General features: G+C 41.2%; 1 protein-coding gene across 2 annotated transcripts in view; it reads right to left on the bottom strand.

Annotated features, from left to right (window-relative positions):
- Window positions 1-21,741, bottom strand: part of PYGL (glycogen phosphorylase L) — a 38,304-nt gene that overhangs the window by 14,877 nt on the left and 1,686 nt on the right. The window contains exons 2-14 of one of the 2 annotated variants that reach the window (XM_007437295.4): window positions 18,893-19,153; window positions 15,771-15,872; window positions 12,740-12,818; window positions 11,929-12,032; window positions 10,435-10,566; window positions 9,808-9,919; window positions 8,109-8,191; window positions 6,113-6,256; window positions 5,395-5,487; window positions 2,478-2,624; window positions 1,973-2,136; window positions 886-1,000; window positions 76-177 (exon numbers count right to left, since the gene is read on the bottom strand). In XM_007437295.4, coding sequence (XP_007437357.1) covers window positions 76-177; window positions 886-1,000; window positions 1,973-2,136; window positions 2,478-2,624; window positions 5,395-5,487; window positions 6,113-6,256; window positions 8,109-8,191; window positions 9,808-9,919; window positions 10,435-10,566; window positions 11,929-12,032; window positions 12,740-12,818; window positions 15,771-15,872; window positions 18,893-19,135 — 1,620 coding nt within the window. In that variant the 5' untranslated portion in view covers window positions 19,136-19,153. The remainder of the gene's footprint in view (window positions 1-75; window positions 178-885; window positions 1,001-1,972; window positions 2,137-2,477; window positions 2,625-5,394; window positions 5,488-6,112; window positions 6,257-8,108; window positions 8,192-9,807; window positions 9,920-10,434; window positions 10,567-11,928; window positions 12,033-12,739; window positions 12,819-15,770; window positions 15,873-18,892; window positions 19,154-21,741) is intronic. The other variant, XM_088149653.1, reaches the window with a different exon arrangement.

Raw genomic sequence — 21,741 nt, forward strand, 5'->3', positions numbered from 1 at the left:
TTATCTATAATGCACTTTGGACACAAAAAATGCTAAAAAGGGGGGAAATTCCCAGCCCCCTTTCCTCTCCCTTACCTGCTTGACCTTAGCCACCTCTCTGATGAAAATCTCATCATTCACAAACCGATGCAGCTTTGTCAGCTGGCTCAAATCCTTCACGTATTCCTCCCCTATTTTCTGTAAAAAGAAAAAAGAGATTTAACATATTCAGCATCTTCTCCAGATATAGAGCCCTTTGGGTATCCATAGTCACTCCATTGTCATTCCCCACTGATATTATAGTACCTGCTGCATCTACACATACAGATCTCTCAAATATATTTTAGGCTCAGCAGTTTGAGACAGGCATTCATACAGAAGAGATTATATGTGGCTCAGAGTTGAACTGTGGAGTCCTTGATTCTCTCTGAGCTTGGTTGTTTGCTTGCAGACGTTTCATTACCCGACTAAGTAACATTATCAGTGCCTAGAGGATGATGATGTTACCTAGATGGAGGATGATGTTACCTAGTTGGGTAATGAAATGTCTGCAAACAAAGAACCAAGCTCAGAGAGCACCAAGGACTCCACAGGCATTCCTCTTTCATGGCCTACAACACACCAACCATCTGTCCTTGTTGCCTATTATCCAACAGGTTCTGCAGGTTGTGGAATGCTCTAAAGGTCTACAAAGTCTATTTAACCAAAAAGATAGTAGATGAGTAGATAGCACAAGCAGAGATCCTGTGTATGAAGTGTTTTCAGAGCTCTGAAAGGAGATGGAAACTTCCTGATTATACATCTGGAACTATTTATTTTAAAAACAAATACAATTTATAAAAAGCAAACAAGCACAAATTATTAGAAAAATTATTTTGCTAAGCAGAACAACTGAGCATTTTTTACCTCTGCAATTAATTCTGCAAGTCCTGGGTTGCAAAGCAGGAGCCAGCGACGAGGAGTGATCCCATTTGTTTTATTCTGAAACTTCTCTGGCTCCAACTCTGCAAAATCCTTGAACCTGAACAAAAAACAAATGGATATTCGTGGCACATCCTCAAAATTTACTAGTTAAACAGAGGTGATAAAAAACATTTGCCATCCAGCATTTTCAATTTTCAATCAATACCAATTGCATAATTTCCTTGCACTTTTTTGTAAACTTAATTTTTGTGTAAATAGACTAAAGGTCCACAGCAAGGTAGGAAGCACCAGTATACTGTTTTTATGTATTTATGTGTAGTACAAAACTATTCCCCCACCATTACTGTACTAATGATTTATTTGCTCACATAAAGGTGTTGTTCACATGATGTACTTAACTAGGTCATTTAAAGAACTAGTAGATTTAGTGGTTGTACTTGCAGAAAGTCTGATTAGTTTTAACCTTGATTGGTTACATCTTGTGTTTTATATATTGGGTAACTTTGGCCCATCTGGTTAGCATATGGTTCAGTGGAACTCTGAAAATGGGTTAATTCAGTAACTATGTAAAGCATGTTGATGAGCACAGCCAGTTCATCACAGAAGACTGAATAGGGCCCATGCCTGAATCTTAATATTTAGCATAACTGTGTAAGATTATACGTGTGGGTATTTGATTGTGGCACCCCCTGCAAACTACAAAGTAAACTGAAAATGAAGAAGCCACAGTACTAGAGATGGGATAACTTGGGGAAAAAACCCAGAAAATTTGTCCTGCAATCTTTCACCTACAGAATGGATATGGCAATAATTAAGGCTTTTAATTATAGAAAACAAGACAAAGTTTGGGAGGGCAGAAAAACACCCAACAGAGCAATAAGCAATAATGGCAACAGATAAGGTTTCATATTAGCACCAGCTCAGTGGCATCCAGAGCTCAGCCCTAAACCTCAAAACTGATCCCACAGTAAAACACTCAAAAGCCTAGATCAAATTTTTGATTTTGGCAAAAGTAAAAGGAAATTGTCCCAGGCTGCTGTATACAAACAAAATATACATCACTACTCACACTTGAGATTTGACGATATCTGAGTGAATCTTTGCAACTCCGTTCACAGCGTGAGAGCCAACAATGCAAAGGTGGGCCATGTTAATACGCTTGACCCCTCCCTCTTCAATCAAGGACATCCGCCTGAGACGGTCGACATCCTTGGGAAACAGGGCTTTGATTTTCTGAGTATGCGCAAAGATGAAAAACCACATCAGTTAATCTCATTCAAGTGCATTCCCAACTATCCAGTTCAGTTTGGATTTAGCAAAAGAGGCCTCTGGATCCTTGGAAAACAACGACCCAAGTTCTAAAGGCAAATGCTGGGCAACTGGCATAACTTTTTCTATTTCAATATGGTTACCTGAGCAGAGAGTTCTTGACTGGATCAAAAGGTCAGTCAAACTGTTCCAGCTTTAAAGGGGGATTGGGGGAGGTGAGTTTTCATAAAACTGTTCCCTTGTCTTTTTTAAGTTCAGCCAGAAAATAAGAGCTATTAGAGAATATTTCACGCAATCGTACTTACATCCAAATGCCTCTGATTGATTTCATAGATAATCTCCAAGTGTCTCGGAAGCAGCTTCTCCACCAGCTCGACTGGCCAGCGCTCAAGAGCTTCAGGGAGGACTGTGTGGTTAGTATAAGCAAAGGTCCTTGTAGTGATGTCCCAGGCCTTGTGTTGGTGAAGAGAGAGACAATAGGACAAACTGAGAAAAACTGATGCAATTATTCTTGAGCATCCTCGCTCCCAACTACTACTGCTAAGCCATGTACTACCTATTTTGTACCTGAGTTTTTCTTACCTAAATACAGAACCTTATGTTACATTTCTCACCATTGAACTGCTTATTGTTTGACATCAAGTTCCTTTTGAACCCTGAGCCTATCTTCTGAGATATTAGCCATCCCTCCCAGCTTTGTGTAATATACAAATTTGATAAGCAGACCTTCTATCTCCTTGTCTAAGTAATATATGATAATGTTGAACAACACTGGGTCCAGGGCAGAACCCTGGGATACCTCACTACACACCTCCCTCAATGTAAACATAGATCCATATGGTTCGACCAACTGTGAATCCATCTGGTAGTGAGGCCTCCATTCCACATTGTTCCATTTTATCAAGGAGGCAGCTATGGTCAACTTTGTCAATTGCCTTAAGAAGTCTAATACCTCCACAGCATTCCCCATTTCAGCTGAGGGTAATGATGAAAGCTGGGAGATAACTAGAATGCATGTTGAGGACTCATCTCAAATCTGAAGATGGTAAGAGCTTGTGATATACTATCATCACCTACTTTGAGGTGGTGAAGGAGGCAAAAAGTAGCATTTCTCCTCCACCCTTGTGTTTTGTCAGCCTCACACGATGGAGCTTCCCCAAGTGGTTTAGGCCCTTTTGAGATCTGGCCTTGCTCAAGATCATATGCAGCCCTCAGTAGCACACTGTGATATATAGGCTAGACCCTCTGGAGGACAAAATCAATCAAATTCATCCTGACAAGATTTTAGAAATATCCAGCCCCTTGTCTGGCTAGGCTTCTTTGGATGATTTTCCATTCTTATAGTCTGAGGATGTGGACAAGTTGACTGAGTTTGGCCAACCATAAATTGGCTTGCTCCTTGATGCTCATGGTTCATCGTATCTAGTAGGTAAGGGTTGCTTAGCTAGGGCCACAAGGTCATAAATTTATCCATACGAGAAGGGATAATCTCAGCCATATTAAAGGATCATGCCTGGAAAAGGCAGAGGGCATCTACACAGTCCTAGGAAGAGACATATTCACTTCAAGGAGTTGGGAGCATGTGTTTTGCTCATTCCCTTGCACCCTCTGAAGCGCTTTTTGGAATCAAATTCAAAATAATTATACATGTTAAAAAAATATCCTAGAAGGTAGCAATGACAAATCACTTCTAAAAAGTAATCAGTGTCCATGTCCATGCAATCATCAGGAGTCAAGCTCAACTCAGAGACTTTACTGTACCACTATAAAATTTTAACTGGGCCAAAGAGATTGTCCAACGTTTTTGGTTTTGCCCTAGAACCCAGATAACAGGGAGTGATGGATGCGTTCTATGACACACGTTTAACTCTAGCAACTGCAGTTCTAACACATCTAGATGTGCAAGTTAGGGAAATGCAATGTAGTATGTGGCAGCAACTGATGCCTTGCCATCAACGTCCAGCAGGTGGAGCTAGTGTGAACTTCCTTGCCACCAGCTGTGCCCTTTCTAGCAGAACTAAATACAGTGGTACCTCGGGATACGAACTTAATCCGTTCCATGACTCTGGTTGCAACTCGAGTTGGTCTCAAGTCGAGGTAAAGTTTCCCATAGGGTTCAATGTAAATCCGGTTAATCCGTTCCGCCCTCCGAATTTGGTCGCAACCCGAGGCAAATTTCCCCATAGGGTTCAATGTAAATCCGGTTAATCCGTTCCGCCCTCCGCCCGAATTTGGTCGCAACCCGAGGCAATTTTCTCTTCAGAGCCTTACTCCCGCCAAGCCTGCTCTGCATTTTCTTTGGAGCCATGCTAACACGCACAGCAAAAACCTTCCCAAAACACCGCAAAACACACCACAAGCCTCACCAAACGTCTCCTTGCTACCGCGACCTCGCCCACAGGAAGCCGCGACCGCGTGGCAGCAGGGAAAACGGCCGCAGATCCGGTTCGTAACTAGAGGCGAGTTCATAACCCGAGGTAAATTTTTCCTGCCGAAGCTGGTTGTAACCCGAAACGTCCGTTAGTAGAGGCGTTCGTATCCCGAGGTACCACTGTACCTTCTGGGCTGAAGGCCTTGAATGGTTTGCTGGGCACCACACCCCACAAAATTGGAGGCTGGGCCAAGTCAAAGATCAAACGTGATTTGGTTTACATCTAAATAAAAAAAAATGTGGTTACTCTCCAGTTTGATATTTAAAAATATCTCCCTTACATTGTATTAAAAATAAGATTTTGATAGCAATGTCTGGAGTTATGCTGGAGCTGAATGCAGCCTGAAGGGTTATTGCTTTACAGTAGCTCTCATCACCAGGGAACTGTTATCATGTGATAAGATCATACTCTGAGATAGATCTGAAGGTATTAATACCCCTAATACCAACATTCCCCAAATGGTGGGATCTAAGACAATGACTGTATGGTTCAGTTTACACAGCATGCTAGACTAGGCTAAAATGAGGTTCAACATGTTGTGTGAACCAAGCCATCACATTACACCATTTATTCGTTTGGGCGCTGCACAACAACTGAATTTTTTTAACCTGGGTTTAGGGTTCAGCATGTTTTGTAAACCAACTTGTGTGTGTCAGCAAACTAGAATAGGAAAACAAATGACAACTCAAAACCATGGCGCAGAGACTACAGAAAGCCCTGGAAGATAGGGTAAAGGTGGGACTCTTGCAAACCCTGGAAACAGAGCTAACAACAGGAAAGCGATTCCAACCTTGGACCACGGCAGCTTCTCTATATCCAAGAATACACGCATCAGCTCAGGAATAGCCATTGCAGGATGTGTATCATTCAGCTGGATTGCAACCTATTGAAAAACAAGAAACAAAATATGTTAAAAATCCAGAGGGAAAAGTTTAAGCAGGAAAATGGATTCAAATCTATCAACTTGCTGGATAATTACAAAAAGCAAGGTGCTGAAAACTTAAGTCAACCTAGAGAAAATAATGCACTTTGAACTGGGATTTGGTTTGCAAAAAAAAAAAAAAAAAAAGATTGCAATGCCACCATTGTTATTACCACACATCTCCCAGAAGAACATCTTATCAAATATGTTCTTGGGCAAAAGCTGCGGGTAAGCTGCATAAGTAGTCAAGTTATTCTCAATTATTTTTTGTTTTGTTATTTATTAGATTCACATCCTGCCTTTCCTCTAGGACTTAAAGTAGCCTACTTAACACTCCTATCTCCAATTTTATCCTCACAACAAACCTGTGAAATTGACTGAGGTGAGAGTGTCTGGTCAACATCACCCAGTGAGCTTCTAAGGTTGACCCTGGATGTGATCCTGGGTCTGCCTGGTCCTAGTCTAACATTTTCCTGACTTCATCCCACTGGCTTTCTACACCCAAGATAGTATCCCACTTCACAACCAAGTTTTGCCTGCCAGATTATGACATGCCACCCAGATATATATCCCCAGAAGCAATGACCTGGTCTGGAAATGAATCAAAAGCAGTCCGGACACTTTCAGTACTTCCAAACTTAGAGGCTTTGAACCGACGGATGATGTCTTGCAAGGTGGCAGCCACCACAAAGTATTCCTGCTTCAGACGCAGCTCCTTGCCTTCAAAAAACTTCCAGATGAAGAAGAATGTAAGGTTGGTTAGAAAAATGCAAAGTGAGACTGAGGAGGATCAAAGTCCATGACTGGTATTTATCACATACTTCTAATGGCAAATAAATACCTGCCTGTAGGCTACATTTGGCCAACATGCCATGTACAAGCCCTTCTTGGTCCCCCAGGCATCTATGACATTATTATATAAGCAGATAAGAAAAGCAGTTTGGGTACAGTCACACTCCTCATACTTAGTTTCAGCAACAAGGACAAGGAGAGGCTAGAAAACAAAGGTGGCATTATCTGTTTGGTTTCAGTAATTTTCCCCTCCCTTGCAGTGAGCCAGCATGAGGCTGTTTCCTTCAGCCAATGATGAGCCTGTGGGCAACTGTAAACAAATCAAATCTTTATTACAGTCATACACCAGCATTCAGCTGTAAACAGATACTGGGAGAGATTGTTTGGGGTACTTGCCCCTCTGTTGTGTCCTGAACCATGGACCCCTCTACAGCAGATGCCAGCTCCTGATGTCCCATCAGTATCATCTAATTTCTATAAGACTTTCCATTTTGAAAATGAGGTAATGACTTTCTAGTTTTAAGAAGAAAGTTAGATAAATTATGGAAAAACAGGGGTCAATCAATGGCTCTTTGTTATTGTGAGAACTACAGAAATATTCTAAGCCTCTGAATGGCAGAGCTAGAAGGCAACAACGTAAGTATGCTATTGCCTTCTTGGCGTCTTCCTGGAGGCATCTGATTAGGCCTTGTGGGGACCAGAAGGCTGGCTTGGAGAGCCCTTTGGCTGGATCTAACCCTGCTGTTACAGTTTTAGTGACTTCATTTCATTAACCCTCTCAACCATCTTGAAACACTGCATGGGCTGGGAGTATGCAGCAACCTCTGATATAGCATCTAGAAAACATTAGTTTTGGGTTTATCTGATCAGATTATTTTAGTTTAAATTCTCAGTAGTGGAAAAAGGAAAGCCAGGTTAATAATTTCAGAAATGAGGATGATTTCTAGTGGTTAGCAGCAGAGGCTGTACGCAAAATAGACCAACTTGTGAAAAAATTCACACGGTTAATATATGCCAGGGATTTCAGCTTTATTTGGCAAGGAATTTTATACTTCTTAGTTGTGGATGCCTTATGAATGTGATCTTACTTAGTAATTCTGTATAAGTCCCTCTCTGTTTCAGCTCCCTCTCTATACAGTGAGATAAACTGTGGTTCCGTTGTGGGTTTGTTAGAGGAAGTGCTGCAACACGTCCTCTAACAAGTATTGTTCAACTTCTACATGAAAACTGCTGGATTCATCAGTTTGGGGTCAGGTATCATCTATATGCTGATGATACCCAATTCTACATCTTGAGCCAGGCCAACCACGTGATACTGTCAAAGTCCTAACCCAGCGCCTGGAGGTGATACAGGCTGGGATGGGGAGGAACAGAATCCTAAGACCATCAGGTGGCTTTGTTTGTTTTACTCCTCTGGATATTCCATATTTAAGGTTTTCAATGGGGTTGCAGTACCCCTTGTGAGACTGGTGCACAATCTGGGGGGTCCTCTTGGAATCACAGCACCTGCTTAAAGAGCAGATGCCAGCTGTGGCCAGGAGGGCCTCTGCACAGGTTCACCAAGTGCACCAGTTGTGCCCGTTTCTGGATTGGGAAGGTCTTCAGACAGCTCTGAAACAAACCTGTTATGACTCAGGCAACCAGGTTTTTGCAAAAAGAGCCAACCTGCTGCCTTGTTTGGTTCTGAATGGTTAGCATGGTGGCGACTTAAAAAAGTAAAGTGATCACAGCCCTCATTCCATTCACTCCCTCCCACCAACAGGCAACACTTCACAGTGCTTGGAACTTACATTATCATTTGGATAGAGGACGCGGGAGATGTTCTCCGCCAAGTTTCTGTCCAACACCGCTTGAATGTAATCACCAACATTAACTGCATAGGGAAGTTGAAATAAAACATGCATGGCTGTTCAGTATCAGAGAGAGGGGGAATGGAGACTTGAAAAAATAACTTTTCTCCTATCTAGTTAGCACTGAATTGTATTAGGAATGTGCAGTGTTTCTTTTTCCCAAAGCAAGACGTTTGCTTAGCTCTTACTTAAACTTGCTCCATAAACCACCAAGTTTTCTTCCAGCTTTCCGAGGAGTTCTTCATCCCAGCTTTCCTCAACCTTGTGTTCTTGAGCTACATTGGGACTGCAACTTCCAAAACCTCCCGCCACTGGTCATGCAGACTGGGAATTTTGGACGTTCAGGTTGGGGAAGCCTGCTCTTGTTTCTCTTCAAACTTCAGTAACCAGCAATGTTAATACACCAGAGGAAGGAAATGGAAGGGACTATCTCCTCACTCTCTCCCTGATGCGGAGCTATTAGATCTTATTTTGCCCCAAGTGCTACCAATTTCCCAAGCAGTGCTGCTTGCTTGATTTATCTATTTATTTCTCACTTTACACAGCTGTCTTCAGCTTTCTCATAAATCCCTAGGCCCCAAGAAAATGCTTGGGAGATGGTTCTTCAGGGCTTGCTGCAAGGAGCAGCTATCCCTACTACTCCATTTAAGGCAAGGTGGAGAAAGCTGTGGCCCTTCAATTGTTGTTAAATTCCAGTTCCCAGCATCTTTCACTGTGTGCAGAGGCTGCTGGGAACTGTAGTTCAGCCACATCAGGAAGACCACAGGTTTCCTGTCTTTGGTTTCAGGGATGTTCTCCTTTCTCTTCTCTCCCAGAAAACAGCCTCTAATCTCCTTAGGAAAAGAAAAACAAAACAAAACAGGGGGGACGGGTGGGAGAAAAATAAACTCCTTTCCCCATTGTTTGTCTGACATTATACTAGTTTGCATAAGAGGAGGAGGAACTCAGTCAGAATTCTGCTTTTCACAGCTATCTGCGGGTTAGAGAAATGCCATATCCTTCCCCTCATCCCTGAAACTCTCCAACCTATGTTTTGATTTGAGAACTGATGATCACACAAGGAACTGCTCCCACACCCTTCAGTGACTAGGTAAAGAAAGTCCTATTTGTTTTATTTATTGGCACATTCATAAGAACTCATGCACAGGCCTCTAGGGAAGATAATTCTGTGAGGATTTCTGCACATCTGTCACCAAGGAACTTTCTCTAAGTTCACTAAGGGCTTTTTAGGTGTCTGCTCCCAACTGTCCAGATGCAACCTCCTTAGTGCCTTGTGGATGATTATGGGCGGTACTCTTCAGTTCTGACATTGCCAAGGACTGCAGTGGGTGGGTCCCTAATGAAGGCACAAGATTCAATGGAAAAGCCCTTCAAAATACAAAACAATTAACCAAAATATTGAATGATACTTTGGACGATGTAGCTCTTCCATTTACACAAATACTGTAGATGTGAGCTCTTCCATTCTTCCACTGTTGTTTTCCAGTAGGGAAACTGCCTCCAAATTTTGGCAGTGTGATCAGGGTGGGCCTTGGTGGCTTGCAAAATTGGGTCTGCCTGTGCCTGAACTGAAAGGAAGAGGACTATTTTCCTAACATTTCCTACAGCAAAAGAATGGGAAATCATTGATAATGCTTACAGTCACGGAGATTAAAGTCGTTGGGTGCTCGAGCAGACCAGAGTCTCATTGTATTAACTGTGTTGTTCATGTAACCAGGAATAGGAGTATCATAGGGCAAAGCCAAAACAACCTATAGACAAAGATGGTCCCAGTTATATTGGTTTTAAAATGTAATGTTATTCCAGAGAAGCCCACTACTGCATCCAATGGTTCCTTCCAGCTACAGCTGCTTTGTGACTCCTGCGCATGTGAGAATCACCATCTCACAGGATGCACTTATGGTACAAAATATAATTCTCATTTCAAACTATATTTACCACTGCAGCAAAAAAGCCAGGCCCAGTATATTGTAAGCCACTTAAGGGTTTTAATGAAAACAAAAATGGTATATGAATTTTAAATTGCAACAAAGTCTACGCTTACTTAGGTTTTCTGATGCATTTGGATATTAATCTTATTTACCCAAAGAATTTGGGCAGCCATGCATGATTCTCCTGTACAAGATGGCTGTGTGGTAGATTTGCTTGGGTAGGAATTGTCTACTGAAGCTTGCACAAATAAGCTTGATGGTTGCAGAAAACATTTGAAACTCGCCCACCCCACAAATATGACTGAAATGTGTTTTCTTTTTCCAAGGCATATTACCTGAGTGTCAATCCATTTCACACCCGCCTGCGTATGCTCCACTCTTCCATAAAAATGAATAGGAAGCATATATTCTGGCCGAGCCTTCTCCCAGGGGTTTCCATGTCTTAGCCAATCATCAGCTTCTTCCACCTGCAAAGAGAAAAGGCCAAATATCAGAAAGATGCTTTAAGCTATGCAGGACAAGAAGAAATACGCCCATTGGTGTTCATTTGTTTTCTAGATAATTTGCAGCCATATCATTTCACTGACATGATCAGTGATGGAACACCTACATGGAAAGCAGAAATTTCCCATTTCAATCACTGGTTATTTTTAACCCTCTTCAACAGCTAGTTGGCACTCAGGAATAGAATATCAATGTACATGGTCAAGAAAGTGGAATTCTCCTCTCCCTGCTCAAGAACAAATAATTTAATTTGCACTGAGAATACAACTACTGTATGTTTATGAATTACGCAACAGAACTTCCTCTCCATCACCAAGGAAAATCATCTCACTGAACCAACAAGAATTAGCCAATCTTCTAATCCTTTCACTTAAACCCCAGTTATCTACTTGTCTAATTATTTTCTGTTAATTATGACCTTATCTTGCCCCTTAGAAGCCTTTGAAAGAAAGACAGCTCACCAATCTGACCATTTACCAGTCTCTCTCTCTTATTTACACAATTCAGGAATTTGGACTTTAGTGTAATGTTCACTCTTTTATATATAGTTCTTTGAATAAATATATTCCTTATCAGAAGATCATTAGCAGAGTAATGAATTTGACTGCAGTATGATGGCATTTGGCATTTTTACCCAAAGTATGTACAACAATTTACAAATCTATCTTTCAATACAAAGCCAAGATAAATTCCATCATAAAAAGAATCTAAAGAAAACCCACACAACCAAATATGGCAAAAAATAATAAAAATATTATGCTAACAAAAGACCACTAAGATAAAAAAATCTCAACTCCATTCCAGTATGTTGACATGGTATAGCTACTTCATTGACAAGACAAAGTTATTTTAACATCCTTAAGGGTACTTCTGATACTAGACTGGATATTTCAGAATCCCACCAAGCACACTTTATTCCTAATGCCTTTTATTAACCTGTAATTTTTAATCAGTCCTTTGATGCTCTAGAGGGGTGCGACTGCATTCAATTTCCCCCACCACACTTCTTTCTGCTCATACAGTCATCTTAAATTCCTTGATTTTGGAAACTCCTGAACCTTAAGACTATACTGCATACAACACTTCATGCAATAGATCAAACAGCATGATCTTGCTCACTTACAGTATGTGTGAAGCCCTTGCATGTATTTTGCTGCTTTCAAACCAAAATCATCACTAAGTTAAAAGAGATGAATGCTCAGGAAAATATGCATTTCTGTAATCTTCATGTGTCACAGGATAGTCCTCTTGCCCAGCACTTGAAGTGATAATGCTGGATGGGAAGAACCTTCAATCGTTTAAGATGTTTAAGGGTTCTTTGTTACCTGCCATCCTTCTCTGATCTTCTGATTGAAAATGCCATACTCATAGCGTATTCCATAACCGTAGGCTGCAAGCCCAAGGGTGGCCATTGAATCCAGGAAGCAGGCTATTGAAGGGAAACAAAATTGGACTCAGTTCCTTGGCAGCATCCACCACACCCCAACACAGTTTTCAAGTCATTCAGCCAAAGATTTAGGGACAACATGGTTCTAGGGTAAGCTAATGGGAGTGGGGAGAAAGAAGAAGTGATACTGGGAGATGTAAATTTTAGTTTCAGTCCTAAGTTGAGCCCCTTGAGAAATATCTCCAGCCTAAGCTACAGGGGAGGAAGTTGGAATCTTCCACCATACATGCTTTTCACTGATTTATTCAAAACTTAAAACCAGGGCCTAGGAAAGACACATTCTGGGGGCAACATATTACCTAAGTGGCATGCTAGGTGGTGCTCAGAAAAGTGGGTGGGGCTAAAAAAGGAAAGTGGGCAGGGCCAAGACAAATCTTTACCAACAAACAGAAATCATTACACATTTTAGCCCTCCCTTCCAAAAGCATTACAATTGCTCAAATGGAATACTATTTCCAAATTTTGATGGCAAATAGAGAAGGTGCTCTGGTGACATCATAAAGGCATCATGGGAGTCATGTGAAACCCATGAATGGCTTGGCTGCCCACCCCTGCTACAGCCTTAATTTGACTTTAAAAGAAGAGCAAGAGTAGTGACAGGCTGTCAATGGCCCATTGCTACATCATAGCAATGATGCATGTATAATGTATAATGTATAATGTATAATGTATAAGCAATGATTGCTTACCTGCCAGCCTGCCAAGACCTCCATTGCCCAGACCAGCATCTTCCTCAATCTCTTCCAGCTCTTCTATGTCCAGCCCTAGCTAAAGAACCACACAGAGACAAATTAAATGCACTAAATATTGTGTTCAGGGATTAAGTCAAAGGGTGTTGGAAGAGCTATTATAAATATGAGAAAGGCTTTTGCCATTAAGATCGTTCAAGCTTGCTCAATTTTCATGGCATGCAGATTCAGAACCATCAGAGAGCTGCACAGTTTGTTCTGAAAGAATTCACACAGTTTGCCTAGAATTGAAATGGGAAAGTGCCAGGAAGAAAAATGCAATTTAATTGTGGGTTAATCAAATTTCTGCAGGGCAATTCAGCTTAATTGCATGTATCACTTGCATATTTCCAAAGTTTCCTTCTGACTATTGCTCCACATAGTGGTTTATTACAAATAACGGAGTCACTCCAAAGTACATTCAGACAGAAAAAATAAGGTAGACTGGACTTGATTCTTCAACAGATCTGCAAAAAATGAGGACATCTGCAAAATCAAAAGCAGTGCTCAGAATTAATTGGGTCAATCATAGAAGAAGAACCATATGGTGCCAATTTGCAACATACATTGTCCTATGTGACCTAGGAAGAGTTGCCACTTAGAGAAAGTCAAGCTCATTTACCCGCAAATTAAAGAGAAAACAAGAGTCACTTTCCAGGAAGGCCTCATTGCAGAAATACTCTATAAACCACAGTATCCTCTTCAGCTCTTCGGTGACCAAGACAAGTTCTCTTTGGCTTTCATAACTGACTTTTCGTGAACATGGGCATATATCTTTCTTTTGGCTACCCTGAAGGCAGCAGGCCTGTTTCTGTTCCTCTCATGTAGAATTTGAGATTCTACACAGCAACCAAGCAGTCTAACAAAGCTGTTTACTGTTAAAAACACACACACAACTTTAGAGCAGGGGCAGGCAATATTTTGGTGGCCAAGTCTACTCTTAACATTTTGGAGAGGTTGAGCAATTTCTTTTCCCCAGAGAATTTAAAGGACCATTGCTTTTGTTTTAACTGTGGTATGCCCATTCTAGACTTTACATTGTATTTCTCATTTGTTTCCCAAGTGAAAATGGCAGGAAATTTTGTGAGAGGTTTTCAGTAATCATGGCTGGTGGCATCTGAGAGCTGCAAAAAGAGCATCTGGAAGCCACATGCTGCCCTGGGGAAATAGGTTGCCCCTCCCTGCCTTATAGCTATTAAGAGAGGCTCAAAGGTAGGTAAGTGATACAAATGGAAAGGATTACCTCCTTTCCCAGAATCAGAGCAGCATTTGCTCTGGATTAAACATCAATGCCCAGCTTGACTGAATTTCCCATGACTAGCAGAATCCAGCTTTGGTAGAAGCTTTTGAAGAGAAAATGATTCCCACGTTGGGAAGATTAGATCACAGGTGGGGAAACTATGGACAAGACATTACTGAACTTCAACTCAAATCAGCCCTGGTCAGCAAGGTCACTAGTAAGAGATGATGGCAGATCCACCATCATCTGGAATGTCATAGGTTGCCCACATCTGGGTTAGCGTGAATCTCATAGGTACCCATCACAGGTTCTTTTTTAAACCATGCCCAGTTAGATTGGCCTGGACTCAAGAGACACAAAAGCACTGGATCCTGGCCCAGGTGGCTTCTTTATATCTTGCTATAAGGGTTGGGGAGATGCTTTATTTTGCAAAACAAAGATATAAATGTGATATGTGAAACTTACAAATCGATATGTGAGTGCTTCCTATTACTTTTTATCCTATATTCTGTTCCATTGCTATTGTTTCTATACTATTACTATAATTACTATTACTATGACAATTTCTATACTCCATACTACTACTATTCAATTACTATTACTCTATTACTTCTATACTACATTCTATACTATTACTATTATATAGCAATCTTTTCCTCTTATCAGGCCTGGTCTGTCTCAAGTCCCCTCTCTTTGGGATTTCTTCTACTTTTTTCTTCTCTGTTAATGGCCAGCGTGTAGCACTCTTCCACCTTTACACGTTGTGCTTTGCCTTACTGGGCCTCTATACTTCTTTTTCCTCTGGACTATCCACTCCTTCTGAAGGAAAAACACCTTCTTTCTTTCGGCTGCTGCACGTCTCTGTTTGTTGGCGGCTGCCGGGCTCCAAAACACACTTCTCCTCCCACACACGTCAAGGTTGCTGCTTTACTGGCAACTCTGCCACGCTGATGTTGGGAAGAAGGCTCAAATAAATGGGAGGGAAAGAAGGCAGCACAAGTGCCTGAAATTTTGTTCAAGCAGCCTGCTCTTCCACAGTACGTAATCTTCTAAAAAGAGGTGGCTATCTTTTCTTTACTGACTGAGGTACAAGAGATACCCCTTCCCTCTTAGCTGTTTGTAGGGGCACAGATCTACCAATTACTCTTCCACTACTTTTATTGAAATAAAGAACAACAAATTCTTTTTTTCTTCAGATTCATGCAAGAATTCTACCATCCCCTTTCTCTTCTTCAACATCAAACACAGTGTGGATCTAGATGTTTACTGAATCTCATCTAGATTATGGCAGTGGTTTTCATGCTATCTCCCTCAATTCACCTGAACCCTAGCCACTGCCATGAACTTGGAATGTTATACACTCCAGGAAACACTTTTGGCCTCTCTCTGGCCTCCCTTGAACTAGTGGATATATCCAGAGTTATATCCTCATGCAGTTGATGAGCTCAGGAAAGGTCACTCATAGTGGAACACATGGCTTGAAAGCCGTTGTTTGAAAGCACCTTTCTCCAACAGTGCTGCCTAGGAATTATGGGAGTTGCAGACCCAAGATGTCTGGCGGGTGTTGAGTTGGCAAAGGCTGCCCAAGAAACCTTGACTTTACCATGTCCTCTACCCAGACAGTAATCTAGTGAAAACTGGACCCACCAAATCCAAATCTCAACTTGACAGGCATCAGAATAAGTAGTTTATCAGAGTGAGTGTCCCCCCGGCACCTTCAGAAGGACATGACTGGAAGACTCCTTTCTTTACCTGATAAATTGCCTCATCACAGGCATTCTGTAGTCCCAGGTTGATCATGGTATTTTGCAAGGTCCGGCCCATATAAAACTCCAAGGAAAGGTAGTAGATTCTCTGGGGGAAAAAGCAGAGTATTTATTATATCCTACTATCACATCCAGACTGGACTTCTGATTCCATGATTGCAATCTGTCCATGCTTGGGATGAACCTACAGAAAAGTTCCTCCAACAAGCCATAAAAAAACCATAAAAATGCCTTGAATGATCTCAGTCAATGGAAACCCAAAGATTTTAAGTCAAGGGGATGCAGAGCATCTTCCAGGGCCCATATAGGGGTGCAAAACTTCTTCAAAGGCCAAATTTCACTTGGCTTTTGAGTGGTGTGCTGGGGCTCTTCTCTAAAAAATAGTCCATGTGGCTGGGACAATATTTGAATTACAATTCAATGTAATTAACATTAAATCTAGTTAATATTGCAGCCATGATGTCGTCCTTTGTCATATTAACTATTACATGCAATAATTATGTAATAATCTCTGGAGTCTCTGAGGGCTACAGCTTTCAAGGTCTGCAAGAAGCCTTGGAAGCTCAGGTATTCAGTGTTCAGTATCACCAGCTAAAGGTTCAGGTAGTAGATAATGGGAAATAGCGTTCTCATCCAGAAGCTCTGCAGAACCATTGATAATTGTAGCAGAGTAGTTAGCACTGGGCTAGACCAGTGAAGAGACTAAGATAGTACAAGATGGCTTTCTGTGCTCTGTGGTCTGTTTCAGAATTCCTGTGGTCTACTTGAGGACTTGCTATTTACTGGGATGAATACAAAGAATGCTGAACTCTGTGGACCTTGTCTAGAAAGAACACAGATTAATTTAACAGACTATTACAAGATTGTGAAATTGGCTCAAACTCACCTTTGGCCCAGATGACTCTGCATTACTTTCAAGGATTAACCTAGCAAAACCAAATGTAATTCATTCATTGCCAACCATGTGCTTAGTGTTCCAAAGGTATCTCCCCAACTAGCTTAGCTTTTTCACTGTTTAGTAAGCAAACAGTTCTTTTGAGACCACCTCTGGAGCCAAACACCCAACTGTAATCTTACTAAGAGAAGAGAATATCTGTAGCTCAGGGTTGAACTGTGGAGTCCTTGGTGCTCTCTGAACTTGGTTGTTTAATTGTAGACGTTTCATTACCCAACTACATAACATCATTAGTGCACTGATGATGTTACCTAGTTGGGTAATGTAATCTTACTGATATGGATTTGTCTGGCCTAACTGAAGTAAATGAGGGGCCAGGCCCTTTAACAAAAGCATGGTTTGACTGAACTTAATTTACTCAAAGGTGTGCTTTTTTCTTGATATCCTGAAGATTCAGTTCAAAGATGGCAGCTGAAAGACAAGGGTTGCATCTTGCATTCCCCAAAATAGATCTTTTTAAAAAGAAAATAAAGAATTTGCCCTCCCCACAAAACCAAGGGGCGCCCCCCCCAGAAAATCTTAGTTCCACCCAGTATGCAACATAATCCCACCCTCTTTTCTTTTAACAATTTTTTACCTCAATCCCCCCAGAACCTACTAATGGACTCCAAGTATCAGCACACTGTTCAGCCCTATACTAGGAACTAGGAGAGCACAGAATCAATCTGAAGTCTGCATTTTAATTCTGAGGGTGAGTTTGCTAAAGCTAATTTTAAATCCAGTATTTCTGTGATCCACTTGGTTGTTATTTATGTATATCTGTTGTACTGCATGTATATTTGCTCTCCCTGAGTACAGTTCTTACAGAAAGGGGGACATTGATACTTGATTTGATGCAAAACCAGCAGTTTTGCTGTCTGCTATAAAAATATGTATTTCCTTTGCTTGCATATTTATAAATGAATTATAATGAAGGGTACAATCATGCCTTAATTTTTTTCCTTTCCAGGTATGCCAGGTGTTTTTTGTATGATGTTATCATTTTTTTAAAAATACAAGTAATAACACATTGTTTTTGTTTTGAGTGATGAACTCCCTTAATCACTTGGGCAAGAAAGGAAAAAAGCTTAGAGTAACTATGTTTCCCATCTAGCAGTTGAACAGACAAGCGGTTTCTATCCTACATGGGAGTCTGGTTTAATAGACTGAGTTCATCTAATGCAGGCCCATTCCTAGCACTAGCCAGATAGGTACTTCTAAGAAGCTTACAAAGCATGGCTTGTTCTCCTCAAAAAAATGGCATTCAAACTTATACTGTCTTTGAATATGTGCCTGTTTCTAATTGCCAGCCACTGCAGTCATGATTTGTCCAGCCTTACCCAACCTGGCACCCCCAGCTGGGCTGAGACTGCAACTCCCAGAATTCCTAGCTAGCAGGGCCAAAGCTGCAAACCATTTTCAGTTGTAAACCCACAGCATAGAGAGGACCCCAGACTGAGGAAGACTGATTTTGGCTAATACCTTTTTAAAATCTTCTAATCTGGTGGTCATTGGATGTTTGGACAGTGACTGAGTATTAATTCTGTCTTGTATGAAGAACTTTCTTACTTCTAAAGCTTGGGATGGCAAATGCTTACTTGCCTTGTCCAACTCTTCATTTTAAAATTTCATTTTATTGATTTGTCAAGATTATTCTTCCAAACTTAACCCTGATTGCTCATTGGAAGGATTGATAATGAAGCTCAAGCTCAGATACTTTGGTCACCTAATGCGAAGAGAGATCTCTTTGGAGAAGACCCTGATGCTGGGAAAGATTGAAGGCAAAAGGAGAAGAGGACGGCAGAGGATGAGATGGTTAGATAGCATCACTGAAGCAATGAGGATGAAACTGAGCAAACTCAGGGAGGCAGTGAAGGACAGGAAGGCCTGGTGCAATATGGTTCATGGGGTCACGAAGAGTCGGACACGACTTAACGACTAAACAACAACAACAATTCTTCCAAACAGAACTCATACTATCATTCACAGAGCATGGTTGAGTTTGCTGCCTAACAATCTCACCTGACATATACCTGGAAAGGAAAAAATTAAGGCATGCTAAATGAAGACTTACATAAAGCTCCAAACCTTGTTCCATGGGCTTTGATGATAGACCATTTGAGCTAAGCAATGCATTTTTAGCTTCCCAATCTCTCCCACTTCACTCGCCTCACCTTGGGGTCCTTTTCATAGTAGTACTGCTGGGTCCGGATCCACCTGCCCACCAGGTGATCCCGTACAGTGTGGGCCAGGGCAAAGTAGTAGTCACGAGGGGTGGCCACATTGCGATCCTTAACAAGGGTAAAGTGTAGATGCCGGTTAAAGCCCTTTTTCAGCTCAGCCACGTTCTCCACTCCAACAATGCCACGGATGCTGATCTGTTTCCGCTTCTCCTGGTCAGTCAAGGGGCGAGACATGGCTGCAAAGGCTGTGAGCTGGAGAAACAGAGCCGAAAGATTTTTATCTGATATGCTTTCAGTGCCAACAGAGCACTGACCTCTAGGTCCTGCAGGCAACAAGCCCCAACTTCTCTCCTCCCCACTTTGGGACTAAGTTCTCATTGCAGGGAGGAGTTTAATGGCAACAGTGTCCAGCTTTAACCAGGCCTCCAAAGCTGAATTACAGCCTGTCTCCAAGGAGCAGGGTGGGGGGCAGAGATCCAGAGTCAAACTCAAATGTATTGGGCTGGGTCCAACTGTAGGTAATTTTTCTTGTCATATTCAAAATGCTGATGAAACCAAGTTTAAAGAAATGCCTCCAAAGGAACTTGCAGCATCTGAATGCTGACCCTGTTCAAAGAGTGCCAGAGAGGCAAAAACGAGTAAACATCCACTCAAAAGGGCTTTTCCTCCAAAACAGAGGGAACCCTGAATTCTGGCTATAATACTGCAGAGGAATGTAGGACAGAATGCACACTACAGAATACTCCCTGCTTATAGAAAATGAGTAGTCTGGGACAAAGATATTAGAGTCTCCTCTTTCTTAGGAGGAACAATGTTATAGGAGTTCTCGGTTGCAGCTTTAGGTGGGACAACCCAGAACCAAGTTGTCCATCTTGGGGAAAAATAGGTCAATATCAGAGGGAAGGGCAAAGAAATCAGAGTATTTGGGAAGAGAACTTTCCAAACTGAAGGCTCTCCAGACTGCAACTCCTGACACATCAAGCCAGCAAAATCATACTGGCAGTTGTTGGAAGCTGTAGTCCAGAATATCTAGTAGACAGCAGGTTGGAGAAAGCTGGGATAGAGGGACAAACTTTTGCTTTGCTGCCTACCTAGAGAGATCAGAAAAAAGATCTAATGTTTTTGTTTTCTGGCATTGAACACACACACACACACAGAGCTATTACTTAAACAAAAATGTTAAACTGGGTATAAGACAGTAGGAGTAGAGCCATGTTAGTCTGTAGCGGCCAATAATCAGGAGGAGTCTGGTAGCACCTTTTCGGACTAACCAATTTTATTAAAAGGCGTAAGCTTTTGTGAGATACAGCACATTTCATCAGATGTAAAGAGTAGATAAACTGATGGAAGATATAGATTGAGGTGAGGGAAGGGAAGGGAAGGGAAGGGAAGGGAAGGGAAGGGAAGGGAAGGGAAGGGAAGGGAAGGGAAGGGAAGGGAAGGGAAGGGAAGGGAAGGGAAGACTGGGTGGTTATGCAGATACAAGTTAAACATAGGAGGCAGATTACAAGTACCATCTCAGTTAATAATTGGAATGTGTTAAAAACTTATGGCGTTTGTTAACACTTTCTGAGATATCCTGAAATCTGATGTATGTGAGTTCAAACATGATAACTCAGTAGAGCCAGGAAGGACATATTAAAGAGGTTAATACCCCAAACCAGGGGTTCTGAACTTTTTTGTGCCATGGACCCCTTTGAGAGTCTGGTGAAAACTACGGATCCTTTCTCAGAAAAATGTATTTAAATGCATAAAATATCAGAGCATTTTAAGCTCCCAAGACACTCCATTACAGTTCTCAATAGCCATTTTGGAAACAAAAAACTTTAAGAGCACAAGCTTATATCTTTGAAAAAAATGTGTTAGTCTAAAAAGGTGCTACAAGTGTCCTGATTTTTGGTTGTAACATACACTCGTTTTGTTGCCTGGCTTGGGGCAACACTATTGCAGCATAAACACCACAAGAAGCACATTCAAATACTGAGAATGCCATAAGCGAGATCAAGTGCATCCCAGCCAAGAGATGTCTGTTGAAAATTGTAGATTTTCCTTTTCCAATGTGGTGCCCTCCAAATGTGTTGTACTACAAATCCCTTCATCCTCAGCTACCATGAACAGTAACGGTAAAAGCTCCTGTTGGGGATAATGGATTTTCAAATAGGAAAACATCTTATTAGAATTACTCAATACACGATTACCGCAGCAAGACTTCTTTATGCACAATTTTGGAAAACCCAGACACTACCAACAATACAAGAATGGTTGTTAAAACTGATGGAAATGGCAGAAAATGATAAACTGACTTGCTTATTAAAAGAAAACTCAAATAACTATTACCTTAAAGAATGGAAACCATTGATGGACTATTTGCAAAATGCAGGTGGGGTGAAGCTTACATGGGGATTTGAAGATTAGATTATAAATGTAATGGGATACGTTTTGACAAAGAATTACTCCTATTTAATGTATTAAAAACTAGCACTTATGATAGTCTACTATTCCTAAGACCAGAGATAGATTGGAAGTGATCTATTTTTCATATCTTTTTTCTTTTACTTTCTCTCACTTTTTCTTTTCCTTTTCTTTATAATTTGTATTTTCAATTTTCTTTTTCATTTCTAACTTTTAACTTTGTAACTTTAAAATTTCAATAAAATATTATTTAAAAAAAAGAACAGTAATGGTAAAAGCTGCTGAAAATGCAAGAACTGCAAAAACCAACTTCAAAGCTGATTTGCAGATATATGACATAGGACATAATCAACAGAAGTGTTAGATTTGAAAAATCCAAAGTGAAGACTAAACCAGTTTAACCAGTTTATGGATCAGGATCCCCTCTG

Source organism: Python bivittatus, unplaced genomic scaffold (genome assembly GCF_059951505.1).
Source record: "Python bivittatus isolate LINGU-HERP-01145 unplaced genomic scaffold, Pbiv_v1 ctg000580_np1212, whole genome shotgun sequence".
Taxonomy (NCBI): domain Eukaryota; kingdom Metazoa; phylum Chordata; class Lepidosauria; order Squamata; family Pythonidae; genus Python; species Python bivittatus.